At 49.1% G+C, this 12,603-nt stretch overlaps 1 protein-coding gene across 1 annotated transcript in view; it reads right to left on the bottom strand.

Annotated features, from left to right (window-relative positions):
- SNX18 (sorting nexin 18) overlaps positions 1–12,007 on the bottom strand; it is a 30,601-nt gene extending 18,594 nt beyond the window's left edge. Inside the window, exon 1 of the mRNA XM_065905128.1 lies at positions 10,197–12,007. Within this exon, the coding sequence (XP_065761200.1) occupies positions 10,197–11,832 (1,636 nt within the window). The 5' untranslated portion in view covers positions 11,833–12,007. The remainder of the gene's footprint in view (positions 1–10,196) is intronic.
- Positions 12,008–12,603: the final 596 nt, after the last annotated feature.

The following is a 12,603-nucleotide window of genomic DNA, read 5'->3' as shown; positions in this document are numbered from 1 at the left end:
GGCACCTCCTGCTCAACACCCACACCCAGCGCTTTGTGTATCCAAGTCACTCAACACCATGAACACACACGCTCTAATTCACATGTTGTGAATTAAGCAAAAGGGACCCCAGGGAAAGAGTAGTCTCATGAAAGTTTACCAAAGAGGAGAGAAACATACGATATACAAGTTTAAACGCCAAGAATCAATATAAAGTTTAATCATGAGATACATAATTTTTCTGGCACATAAAATGAAGCATTTTCAAATTTCCTCTCCTCCTCCCCACTCCAATGAATTTTGGAAAGTCATTTCGTAGATACTTAAGACTTAAACTGCTCACATGTTCATGACTTCACCCATAAAACACATCCAGATACTATTTTTATTTCCTGTATGCTTTTAAATCCTGTTATCCATCATCATATAAATAGAAAAACAAAAACATTCTATAAATCACAGAAGAAATCTATTTCAAAATTAACCAAGAAGTACTTTGGAGTGCCTACTTCATTAATTCCACAAGCATTCATTAAGTACTTACTATGTATGTATGAAACAGTGGAACTTTATACTTGAGGAACATAAAAAGATGATCCCTGCACACTAATCAAGCAACATACAGTCTCTGGCACACCAGTCAGCATTCTATCCGCAAAGACGACTTAGAAAAGGGCTGGGATACTCCAAGGACGGGAACTTGACCTGGGGCTTGACTATGAACGTGCTGGGTGGGGGAGATGTGGAACAGAAGGCAGGAGCCTGTTCACCCTCAAGGATTACACTGAAGTCCTAATAGCCCATCCCCACCTCTGTGTCACTCGCAGCCTTCCTCATCTCAGCTGATGGAGACTCCATTCTCAGCGTTGGTGAAGCCCAAACCAGAGTCACTCTGTCTCCTCTTCCTCTCAGGTGCCACATCCGATCCTTTAGGAAAACCTGCTGATTCTATCTTTAAAATAAATCTAGAGTGGGACCTCACTGTCTCATCATCTCTCAGCCACATTATCAGATTTATTGGCTCCTAGCTCCTACGACTGAAGCAACATAGCAGCAGCAGCAGCTCCTACCTTTGGCCTCCACCCTGCCTCATCCCTGTCCATTCTCTTCTCAACAGAGCAACTGGAGTCAGTCTGTTAAAAGGTCTACTGGTACATCACTCCTTCCCTCAAAACCTGTAATGGCTCCCGTCAAACTCGGGCTTTCACTCCAAATCCTGACAATGACCCATGAAGCCCTGTGAGTGGAACCTTCTGGGACCTCACCTCCTACTCAGACCCTCTTAGTACCCATCACCTGGTCTCCCTGCTGTCCTCAGCAGGCCCAGCACACATGCATACTAGCACCTTTACTCCGGCTGGATCTCCTGCCTGAAGAGCTCTTCCCCCATACCGGTTTGGTTAACCCCCTCACCTCCTTAAATCTCATCTTCTTGATGAGGCCTTGATCATCATGCTTTTCATTATGTACCTCATTCCGTCTCCGGCCTCCCCAAGTCCACTTATTCTGTTCCACTTTTATTTTCCCCCTAACACATATCATGAGGCGGGTGACTGTCACTGCGCTCCAGATCCAAGCTCTGGGGTCGCCTGATCGGGTCGACTAGCATCTCCCTGTGCCCCTCTGGCCGCAGAGACCAACTGACCCAGCCTCACCTGGGCCGGGCACCCGGTGGGCAGGGAGAAAGAAGGCCTTCTGCACCCAGAGCGCCTGTGGCTTGGCGGTCTGGCCCTCAGGAGCATTCACTCCCCCTCAGCCCCAAAGCCCCCCAGTGACCTGCTCTGTAGGTGGGGACAGGCCCAGACTGTGGCTTTGGGGCAGGTGGTGGGCACACTTGGGTCCCGGTTGTCAGATTCTTTCTGACCGAGGTGTTTTTCCCACTGCACTCTGGAGGTGGGGACCAGCCTGGGTCATGAGGGGTGTCCCAGAGAGGCTGGTGTGGGTGCCGGTGAGGTTCCCCAAGAGTCCCTTGGACTACAAGGAGATCAAACCAGTGAATCCTAAAAGAAATCAACCGTGAATATTCACTGGCAGGACTGATGCAGAAGTTGAAGCTCTAGTACTTTGGCCACCTGATGCAAAGAGGGACTCACTGGAAAAAGACCTTGATGCTGAGAAAGATTGAAGGCAGGAGGAAAAGGGGATGACAGAGGATGAGATGGTTGGATGGCATCACCGACTCAATAGACATAAGTTTGAGCAAGCTTTGGGTGATGGTGAAGGAGAGAGAAGCCTGGCATGCTGCAGTCCATGGAGTCACAAAGAGTGGGACACGACTGAGTGACTGAACTGAACACATACCGTACTTGGACATACATTATAATTACTCAGTGTGTGTTTTTCCTTGTGTCTCCACCCTGCTAGAATGTAAACTCTACAAGGGTGGTGATCTTTGCTTTGACTCCTGGTGCAACCGTAGCATCTTTACTAGTGACTGATCTATGTGGGCACTGAAATATTTGTTGACTAAAATCAGGTTTACCTTTCAGAGGATCCCATGAATAAACTGAATGATGTTAAGCTCCCCTCCCTAACCACTGTCTCCCTACCTGCTAAATAACACATAAAACTTCTTTATCAGAAGAAAAAAGTCATGTCACAGTGAGAGACACAAAGTTCCAAGGGAAGGGAGAAGAAATGACATGTGGACTAAAATTCATCCACACTGAAGTTTAACTGAGCTACAAATGCAAGATCAACAATACAAGACTGGCTCTACGTCTGAAGAGGAGACAGTATTTAGAACTCAAGGTGAAGTACGGCTTGTAGGAGGGAAAACAGCCGATCACACCTTCTCTCTTTGGTGGCCCTATTAATTACACCCTCGTCTGGGTCAGAGGGAAGCTGCTCCAGCGGCCCAGCACGCCTTGGCGTCAGAACACCTGGGAGCTCTCATAACAGGCAGGAGGCCAGGGAGTCATCACTTCCACATTCACAGCACCTGGCAGGGAGAAGCCCTGGGTGCAAGTTTGCTGATCTGAATTAAATGTGCGTGACTCTTCTTTCATGCCAACCGATAAAGGATTTGCATGCTCCTAGATTACAGAGTCACATAAACAAATAGAATGCTCTTGAAACTAGCCTGAATCAAGGTCAAAATGTTCATTATATGCTTTGGAATATTTTATTTTCATGGTTTTTTTGGGGGGGGGATATTTTATTTTCAATGCAGGAACGATGCTATTAAAAGAGTTAACCAACAAAATGATATCTAGGAAACCATGAACCACATAGTTTCAGGTGATGGAACTGAAGCTCAGAAACGCCAACACTTGTGTGTCCAAGGACACAAGGAATTTGGAGGAAGAGAGAGGCTGACAAGAGACAATTTACATAAACTCCTTAGTGTGAACAACAGCAAACTGCTGACTCCAGTAACACTGATGATTATTCCTGTCACCATTTTTCCTGGTGTGCAAAACAACAGCTGCATTAAAATACAGCACTCAAATACTGTACTGATGATTCCATGGGGTTTTATACTTTGTCTGCAATTCTGGTGGTGAAAGGCCGCCTGAAGGGATGATAAGATCGCTGGAACTGTCTTTTAAGGGAGAGTATCTCCCATCTTAAAAGTACCTTATACTTTGCAAAATCAATTGCTTAGTGAGCAATTACTAAGAACCGTAACATTTGGTCCTCATGATGACCTTATGAGGAAGTGTTCCCTCTCTTGTCAGCGAGAAAATGGGGCTCACAGAGGTTAAAACAGTTGCCCAAGGATACCCTCACATCTGGTCACCCAGATGTCAGGCTGGCCCATGGTGACCAGACTCTGATGTGGGGCCCCAGAGTCGATCCAGCCCCCCATCAGACCCAGACCAGACCCATCTGCTCTGTGAAGCCCCCTGGCACACAGCTTCCCTGCCACCAGTCAAAACACTCCATGATGGGACTTCCTCTGCCCTCCACTGCAGGGGATACAGGTTTGATCTCTGGTCAGAGAACTAAGCTCCTGCCTGCTGCCAGGCACAGCCAAGAAACAAAATAACAACAACAAAAACCTCCATGAGGATCAGAGTCCTGTCCATTCCTCCTGCAGATACAAATCAAGTCTGGGACGAAAAACAGTTCAGGTCTTCTGGGCACAGTCTCTCTAAACAGAAAGCATTACTGTGCTATTTGTGTGTGTGTGTGAGTGTGTGTGTGATCATCATAAGTAGATAGCAAATTAAATCTAATTTGATATGAAACTTTAGTTGTAAAACACTTTGAGAAGACAGCAGATTTTTAGTTAGCCTGAAAAGAAGGAATCTGTTTAAGAAAAGTGTCATGTTGGTAAGGGTGTTCGGGTTCCACACAGTCTTTTGAAAATTCAAAGATGACCAGATAGGAGCCTGTGCATATGACACTTCAAGAGGATAGTCCAGCTGAGTCCAAGATTCCTCAGAAGACCGTGAGTGGCAGTTCGGGTCCCTGCCACCTCTGGGCTCTACAGTGACCGACCTAACAGACCAGACTTCCTGATACAATTCTGCAGAGGGCTTCACGACTCAAAAACGAAGTCGGAAAAGACCAATGACGAGGTGATGTGAGCAGTGTCCCCACCTAGATTGTGACCAAGACATTCGGTGGTCAGTCACACTGATGCTTTAACCCAGGGATTCAGTCATCTATAACAAGACAGTGGAAGAAATGTCAGACTTTATTTTGGGGGGCTCCAAAATCACTGCAGATGGTGACTGCAGCCTTGAAATTAAAAGACACTTGAAGGAAAGTTATGACCAACCTAGACAGCACATTAAAAAGCAGAGACATTACTTTGCCAACAAAGGTCTGTCTGGTCAAGGCTATGGTTTTCCCAGCGGTCATGTATGGATGTGAGAATTGGACTGTAAGGAAAGCTGAGCGCTGAAAAATCGATGCTTTTAAAGTGTGGTGTTGGAGAAGACTCTTGAGAGTCCCTTGAATTGCAAGGAGATCCAACCAGTCCATCCTAAAGGAGATCAGTCCTGGGTGTTCATTGGAAGGACTGATGCTGAAACTGAAACTCCAATACTTTGGCCACCTCATGCAAGGAGTTGACTCATTGGAAAAGACTCTGATGCTGGGAGGGATTGGGGGCAGGAGGAGAAGGGGACAACAGAGGATGAGATGGCTGGATGGCATCACCAACTCAATGGGCATGAGTTTGAGTAAACTCAGGGAGTTGGTGATGGACAGGGAGGCCTGGCGTGCTGTGATTCACGGGGTCACAAAGAGTAGGACACGACTGAGCGACTGAACTGAACTGAACAAAAACCCCAAAGACAACCTTGTCTCCACAAAGAAAATACAGATTGGGCCAAATCTCAAGGCTGGAACTGAAGTCTCCTTAAAAAACAGCTAGGAGTGGATGGGAGAGGAGAATGGTACAGTTAAAGATGAGACTAAAGCAAAAAAGGTGAATGACCTCGGTTGCTAGTCCAGAGGTTTCAAAGTAAGGATGAGCTTGTAAACAGCCCGCTTAACAGACCTCTTCTCTGTACTTCTGGCACCACCTTCTCAGGGCTATGTTTAGACACAGGAGAATGGGGAGCAGAGAGGGAAGGGCTCACAGCGGCCCAGCCTCACCTCGAGTGCCCTGTCGGGACTCTGGCTATCTTTAATTAATGTCTGAGGGACAGAAGACCAACCCTCCCTGTGCTGACAGGAAGCACAAAGGTGAAATTCTACCCACAAGACTGCCAGGCTCACTACCGGTGTACCATTCCTGAGGTCCTGGGGTTGTTTTCTGTTCAAAAGAAAGCTCCGTCTGGAACGTTTACAGAGGGCAGTGAAGTAGACCCTGCGTGTTTAATTTACGAGCACAGAAAACAGGACTGCCTGTTTGTCTGGTTCTGCATCCCCGCTTCACATACTCAGACTATACCAACCAATCACTTTTACATGATTTTATACCTTTTCTCTGGAATACGATTTCCTTTTAAGTCACTGCCTCTGGCTATCTAGTCCAGATTCATCAACAAAGATGAAACCAACATTTCTCATCATCTAACATTATAGTCTTTCCCTTTCACGGTATTCCCCAAGAGATAAGCCCAAAGCTTTTAAACCACCATCACCCGCTGCCTTCCAGATTAAGCTTCATTAAATACCAGAGATTAATCGTATCTTTGGAAACAGAATTGAATATGCTAAGAAACTGATAGTGAAATATATTCTACACACCACACCAACTCACTAACACTGGCATTATAAAAGCATACAGCAGGCAGGGACGATGAAGAGGAAGGGGATAAGAGGCTGCCATTTCAAGAAAAGAAAATCAAGACCCAGGGTTACAAAGCTCACTGATAAGACCTGTGTAGGCTGGTTAGTCAGCAATCAATGAACCATCCATAAACAAAGAATTTAAGGGGCTCCTGTGACAACAAAGCAAAATATGAATTAAATTCAGACAGGTTCTGAATTCCATCTTCTGTCCTTCAGACTACAGAAAACTGCCTTCTTCCTACACTGAACTCCATGAACCAAAATAGGTCTGTTTATCTGAGACTTCATAAAAAAAAAAATCAGAATTCTAACATTCCCTTTCTGCTGAAGGAAACGCAAGGCTTTCTTCATTTTTGCAGAAAGCACTTATACTAACACCATTATTAAGTGTAAGTGGTGGTTTCAGTACTAAGTACGGTCAGTAAACCCCAGCTGACCACACTGCAGGGTATTTACGTTTTCCACCCTCTTTCTGGAGACAGTTCCTAATGAGCCTCAAATGTCCATCCGGAACCCAGTTAGGTTTTCTGAACGGGGAATGAAGGCAGGATGCAAAGCCGGTGGACTTCCTCCTGCTGCACAAGTATTACTCGATGGTTGGGTACCCAGGATGTTCTGTAGAGAAGGATCTAGCAGGACCTGTTTCCCCGCCTACTTTTTATCCCTTAAGTTCATACAGAGAGGGGATGCCAGGTGATGATCGAGAGAAAAGAAAACCATCTGGAAGTATGTGAAGAGATCATCAATTTGCCAGAGAAACCCATGACAGGGTTGACAGTTAAACTCTGGCCAACAGTCCAGCTCAGTACGGTCCAATGAGAACCTAGAGCAAGGATGGAAACAGACCTCACCTCTGTTGTCCAGTATGGTAGTCGCTGGCTATAAAGCACTTGAAGTATAACTAGCACGACTAAGGAACCGAATTTTTTAAATTTTATTGAACTGTAACTAACTTGAAGAGTTACGTGTGGCTTACAGACTCAGCATGGAAGAACTCAGGTCCAAAACTGTGGGAAAGCTGGCTGATGGCAGCAGTCTCCTGGAAAAAAAAAAGGCTCCAGAGGAGCCTAATGGCCCCGTCCTCTCCCCCAAGAATTAAGGGAGAAAAAGAACTAATTAACTCCCCTTCTTAACTGCTTTAGTCATTAAAAAGTACTTTCTAATCATTTTCTGACTCAACTGAATGTGGGTCTCCTAATATATGATTGTGTGCGTGCTAAGTTGCTTCAGCCGTGTCCGACTGTGCAATCCTATGGACTGTAGCCTGTCAGTCTCCTCTGTCCATGGGATTCTCCAGGCAGGAATACTGGAGTGGGTTGCCATGATTTTCTCCAGGGTAATATATGATTAGAACATGTAAAATGTAAAAGGGATAAAACCACTTTTCTCTTACTGAAAACAACAAAGACTTAATATAAACTCTGGACCAAATACTTTCAACAAAAGATCGCATAAACTGCTTAAAGATTTTCACTTTTTTTTTTTTACTCTCCTCTCCAAAGTCACAGTAAGGCCTAAAATATGATTATGTTTTGAGATCCTGAAGGAAAAAACAACTTGTAAACAAAATTCCCAAGTGCTCAGATGAAGAAAGATTCATTCCAACAGCAACTGTGTAGTAGGTGCGGGAGGGGGCTATTTCTTCTGCTCTGTACAATCATGTGAACATCCAGAACATGTTCAAAAAGCTTCAGCCGGGCTTAAAGCTCATCTGTATTCCTAAAACGGCCAACACTAGCATCCCTGATAAATGCTGGCTGTAAACAAATGCTTTTAGCTTTATGCACTGCACGCTATAGCTTTAAATGGCAGTACATTCTAAAGACATGTTTCCAGGGACACAGGCTCCCTGTACATCACACACCAAGGCTACAGCAGAAACAAACAAAAAGTTGATATGTTGAATATCAACTGATGTTCTTTCTGAAGTTCCTGAAGATTATGTTTAGGGCCCTTGAACTGTTTAAACAAGGTAAAAATGGTACTGCTTTTAATGAAGGAAGTTTCTCAAATCCCAACAGTTTAGTGTTTAGTTTAGTTCTAGTGTTAAAAAAAAATAATAAACTATGTATATGGCTTGACAGACTACATATAAACTCAAAATAGACTTTATAGCAAACATCAAGTATTTTCTAATCACTTCAACAGCAGAGTCACTCTACAAGGCTGAGTGTGAGGTCTGAAGACAGTGAAACCACTGAATGAACTGACGCTGCCCTGTAGTAGCCAGCCACCTGTGTGACTGCGTGATCTGCACCTGGCTCCACCCTTTCAACTGTTTACCAACAATCTGCATAAACTCACAGAAACATTTAAAAAGGCACCCAGCGGTGGATCCAGAATGATGTAACAGTGGATTTAAATGTCAGATCCTGCATTAAAGGCTCAAAGAGTCAGTTGCACCAGCACCGACTAAATATCAAGAATTCATAGCAATTTATGCAAAAAAGGGGGGTCACAGGGAACAAAGACGCAGGTTCAATGCAGGTCAATAGTGATATGGATGCCCAAACAGCTAATTTAACCTTATATTTCACTTACAAGATGTAAATTGTCAAAAAAGTTACTGTTCTCCACTGAAACTATTGCAGATAGTTACACTGAAAGAATTGCAGATGTTTGGGGCAGTGCATTTTAGCAGGGACTACCCCAGCATCAGCATATTTGCCGGACCCCTCTCTGGGGAGTTAGAAGCCTGTCACCTACTCGGAAGAGGCAGGAGTGCAGCAGAGGGGAAGGAAGCTGCTGTCCCAAAAGGTCTGATGGGCTGCCATGACGAGGAAGAAACTTACTTTGTGTGTTTCCAGGGAACAGAAAGACAATCAAGAGAGGCAAACTTTAGTTTAATACCAGGAAGAACAGGTTAAAGATCTGGGCTGTTTGTAAACCGGCTGTCCCACCTCAAAGGGCAGCAAGCGACTCATTACCCAGGGCCAGACTCATTGGCCCAAGGAGGTTTCCACCCGCTCAGGAAGGTGGTTAGGTGACGTCCCCTTCCCCTCCCCCCGCAGCGAACTGAAGACCTTCTCAGCAAGGCTGCCTCCCCATTCCAACCCCTCCCCACTCTCCCTCTCTCCAGGCATGCTATCAGAATGCAAGCCAGCGAGTAACCTTAAGGCAGGAATTACTGCTCTAATTCTGCTCTAATTTATTTTCTAAGAAAACAATCTGCAAACTTCAGTCTTTAGGGACACTAACGACGACTAAATAAAATAGCTCTGACAGTTGGGCAGCTACTCGCTGAGATACCAGAAACACTGCTCTCAAACACAATACAGATCCTATGCATTCTACATGGCTTCCCTACACCATCTTCCTAAATAATATTCTTAATTTCAGTCGGTTAGTAGACACCAAATTCAAAATGACCAAGCTTAAAGAGAGTAATTTTCTTAAAACTTCCTGAAATTTGGCTGAGTCTTTTACCTTATTTTACAAAGCTTGCAAGCAAGAAGCCTGTGCAGGAAATTCCTACGCCTCCCCATTTAAGTGGTACCTACAGAGAACTGACCCTACTTTCTCTACCAATGCAGGGGCTGAGACGAGAAGAGGGGCGAAAGCAGGACTTACCTTTATCTGCAGATATCCACTCTTGCCCCTGATTTCCACACTTCCCGAAACCCACGGCTAAATGACACTGCCAGTGTTCAAATGGATGCCTAACACGACTTGGGTCCCCTTCTGATTCTACCCTAGACACAAGATGACCGATCCCAGAAGCTCATTACCCAACTAGTCACACTCCAAAATGACAGCACTGTCGTCAAAAGTGCCCTCCCAGCCTCCTCTGAAGAGTGTACCCGCAGCCTGTCTGGAAAAGCCTGTCTGGAAATACTTTAAGGAGGAAGCCATCAGCCCACCATCCGCCCTACCCTTGGGGCACCGCCTGGCTGCCCACATCCCTGCTGGGATCCCGACCTGTGGGATATTAATCTGAAACAGACAATGGGACTTCTGTCAAAGTGACCCTCTCAGCCTGAACAACACATCCCACACCGTCCGCTCTTAAGACCAGGCTTTACCTTTCTGGACGTGGATGATGTCGGGGAAGTTGGCCAGGTGGCCCTGATACAACGCCAACAGGTCCATGACCGGGTCCAGGTCTTGCCTGGGCTGCTCGGCGAACAGCTCGCCGATGGCGTCGTAGGCATCTCCGGTGAAGGCGATGGCCTGGTTCAGGCCGGCTGAGAAGGCCTGCTGGTCCAGCTCAAAGGCCTGGCTGAGGCCGCGGAAGGACTGCCCCACCCTCTGGTACTCCTTCTTGAAGCCGGTCACCTGCTTGCGCGCGAACTCGTTGGCTGTGTGGTTGAGCTGCAGCGCGCTGTCGTCCATCTTCTTGGTGAAGCACTTGAAGCCTTCGATCTTGCTCTCCACCTCCTGCAGGTCGAGGGCGGCGGCGGGGGGCGTGCTCAGGGTCAGGAAGAAGTTGGCACCCACCATCTCATCCTTCTCGGCCTTCCTCTTGCCCTGCTTCCAGGCCTTCTCGTCGGTGCTGCTGGGGCAGGTCAGGAAGTGCTGGAAGACGTCGCACTGCGCCAGCACCGGGTGGCTGGCCATGTGGTTCATCCACCAAATCAGGCCTTTTCTGCGCTTGGAGATGAAGTCCTCCTCGAAGCGGCCGGTGGCCTGCTTCTCGGGCAGGTGGGGCACCGAGATGACCGGGAACTTCTCGGCCAGGCGCGCGTACAGCCAGTCGAAGTGCTTGTAGCGCCGGTGCACCGGCACCTGCGTGTGCGTGGGCACCAGCTTGTACGAGATGTAGCTCTTCATGCCCTTGAACTTGGTCTGCTTGGTGGGGTCGTCGATGGTGCACTGGAAGGGGTAGGGGTTCTCCTGCCACTCGGGGCCATAGGGTCCCAGCACCACGCACAGCTTGTCCCCATCCTTCACGAAGCCCGACGCCTCACCCAGCACGAAGGCCTCCCCGCCCGACTTGACGAAGGTGGAGAAGCGGTTGAGGTTGCGGCTCACGGTGGCCGAGCTCTTGGCCCCCGACGGGTGGTGCTGCGGGGGCGCAGAGCCGCCGCGGGAGCCCAGCGACAAGTCGGAGCGCGTGGACAGGCTGTAGCGGCCAGCAGCGCCGACGCCCCCAGACGACGAGCCGTCGAGGTCCGGGTAAGCGCCGCTCCCCAGTGCGCCCGGCTCGTCAGCCACGGTGGAGCTGTCGTCCCACTCATCGTCCCAGTCATCGTCGCTGCCCTGGCTGGCCTGGTAGCCGCCGCCGCCGCCGCCGTAGAGCTGTTGCGGCGACGGCTGCAGGGCGCTCCCGCCGTACGAGAAGCCCTGCGGCTGGAAGGTGCTCACCGGCGGCGCCTGCTGCGGTTGCAGCAGCGGCTGGAAGGCGTCGGGCGGCGGCTTGAAGGAGGTGGGCGGCACGGCGGGCAGGGGTTCGAAGCCGCCGGGTGGCACGTTAGCGTAGCGGGCCGGGGCGCCCGGGGCGCCCGGGCCGCCGTCGCTCGCCGGGCCGGGCTCGGGGGCGCGGATCACCTGCACGTAGGAGGCCGGGAAGAGGCCGCGGTCTCCGCGGCTGTTGATCCCCTCGAGCCAGCCCTCGATGTCCTGTTCGCTGCACAGGCTCAGCACCTCGTGCTCCCGCAGAGAGATCTCGCCCGGGTTCTCCGACCTGAAGTCGTAGAGCGCCCGGGCGCGCAACGCCATGGTCCCGGCACCCCGGCGGGCTGCCCCCCGACTCCCGGCGCCCTGAGCCTGGCGCCCGCCCGAGGGGCCCGCGGTCGTGCCCGCGCCCTGGCGCGCCGAGAGGAGCTCCGAAGGCAGCACACACTCCTGGGCCCCCACCCGCTGGTCGCGCCCTCCGCGCCGCTCCGCCAGCAGCGCAGACTGCCGCGCTGGGCCGCCGCCGCCGCCGGTCGGGGGCGGGGCCCGCGGCCTCCCACGTCCCCAGCTGCGCTAATCCACGACCGAGAGCCGCGCGCTAGGCGAGAGCAAGCGATGGCCGAGCCGCCGCGCACGCCCCCAGGTTCGACTCCGTGGCCGCCACTGCCCCCTTGTGGCCAATGCCGTTCAGTGAGGCGCAGGGATGAGAGCTTGAGGGTGAAGGTTTCTATTCAGAAGTGAACTGAGATCTTTCTTTTTTAGGCTTTTAAGTTAAAAAAAAAAAGTATCTTAGAAAGTAAGTTAATATTTTCATTGCTGATTAACGTTCCCACTCTGAGCGTTCAGTGAATACTCGTACAATGACATAACCCACGCGTCTGTTGAAGGATTTTCAATGAATGTTAGCTATTGGGCTAAGAAAGACGGGATGCCGGGAGGTGCGCTGTAAACTGACGGAGAAGCTCCCTGACTGGAGGCTGTTGGTCAAAAAAGAGAGGAGAGTGACGAGAGCAAAGTAAGGAAGGCGCTGCGTTTCACCAATTAAGAGCTAAGGGTGGTGTAGCAGAGGGAGGCACTGGAGAGTTTACACTAAAA

The sequence above is a fragment of the Muntiacus reevesi genome, chromosome 14 (genome assembly GCF_963930625.1).
Source record: "Muntiacus reevesi chromosome 14, mMunRee1.1, whole genome shotgun sequence".
NCBI classification, from domain to species: domain Eukaryota; kingdom Metazoa; phylum Chordata; class Mammalia; order Artiodactyla; family Cervidae; genus Muntiacus; species Muntiacus reevesi.
Note: the sequence above shows the minus strand (reverse complement) of the source record. Positions and strands in the feature narration are given on the sequence as shown.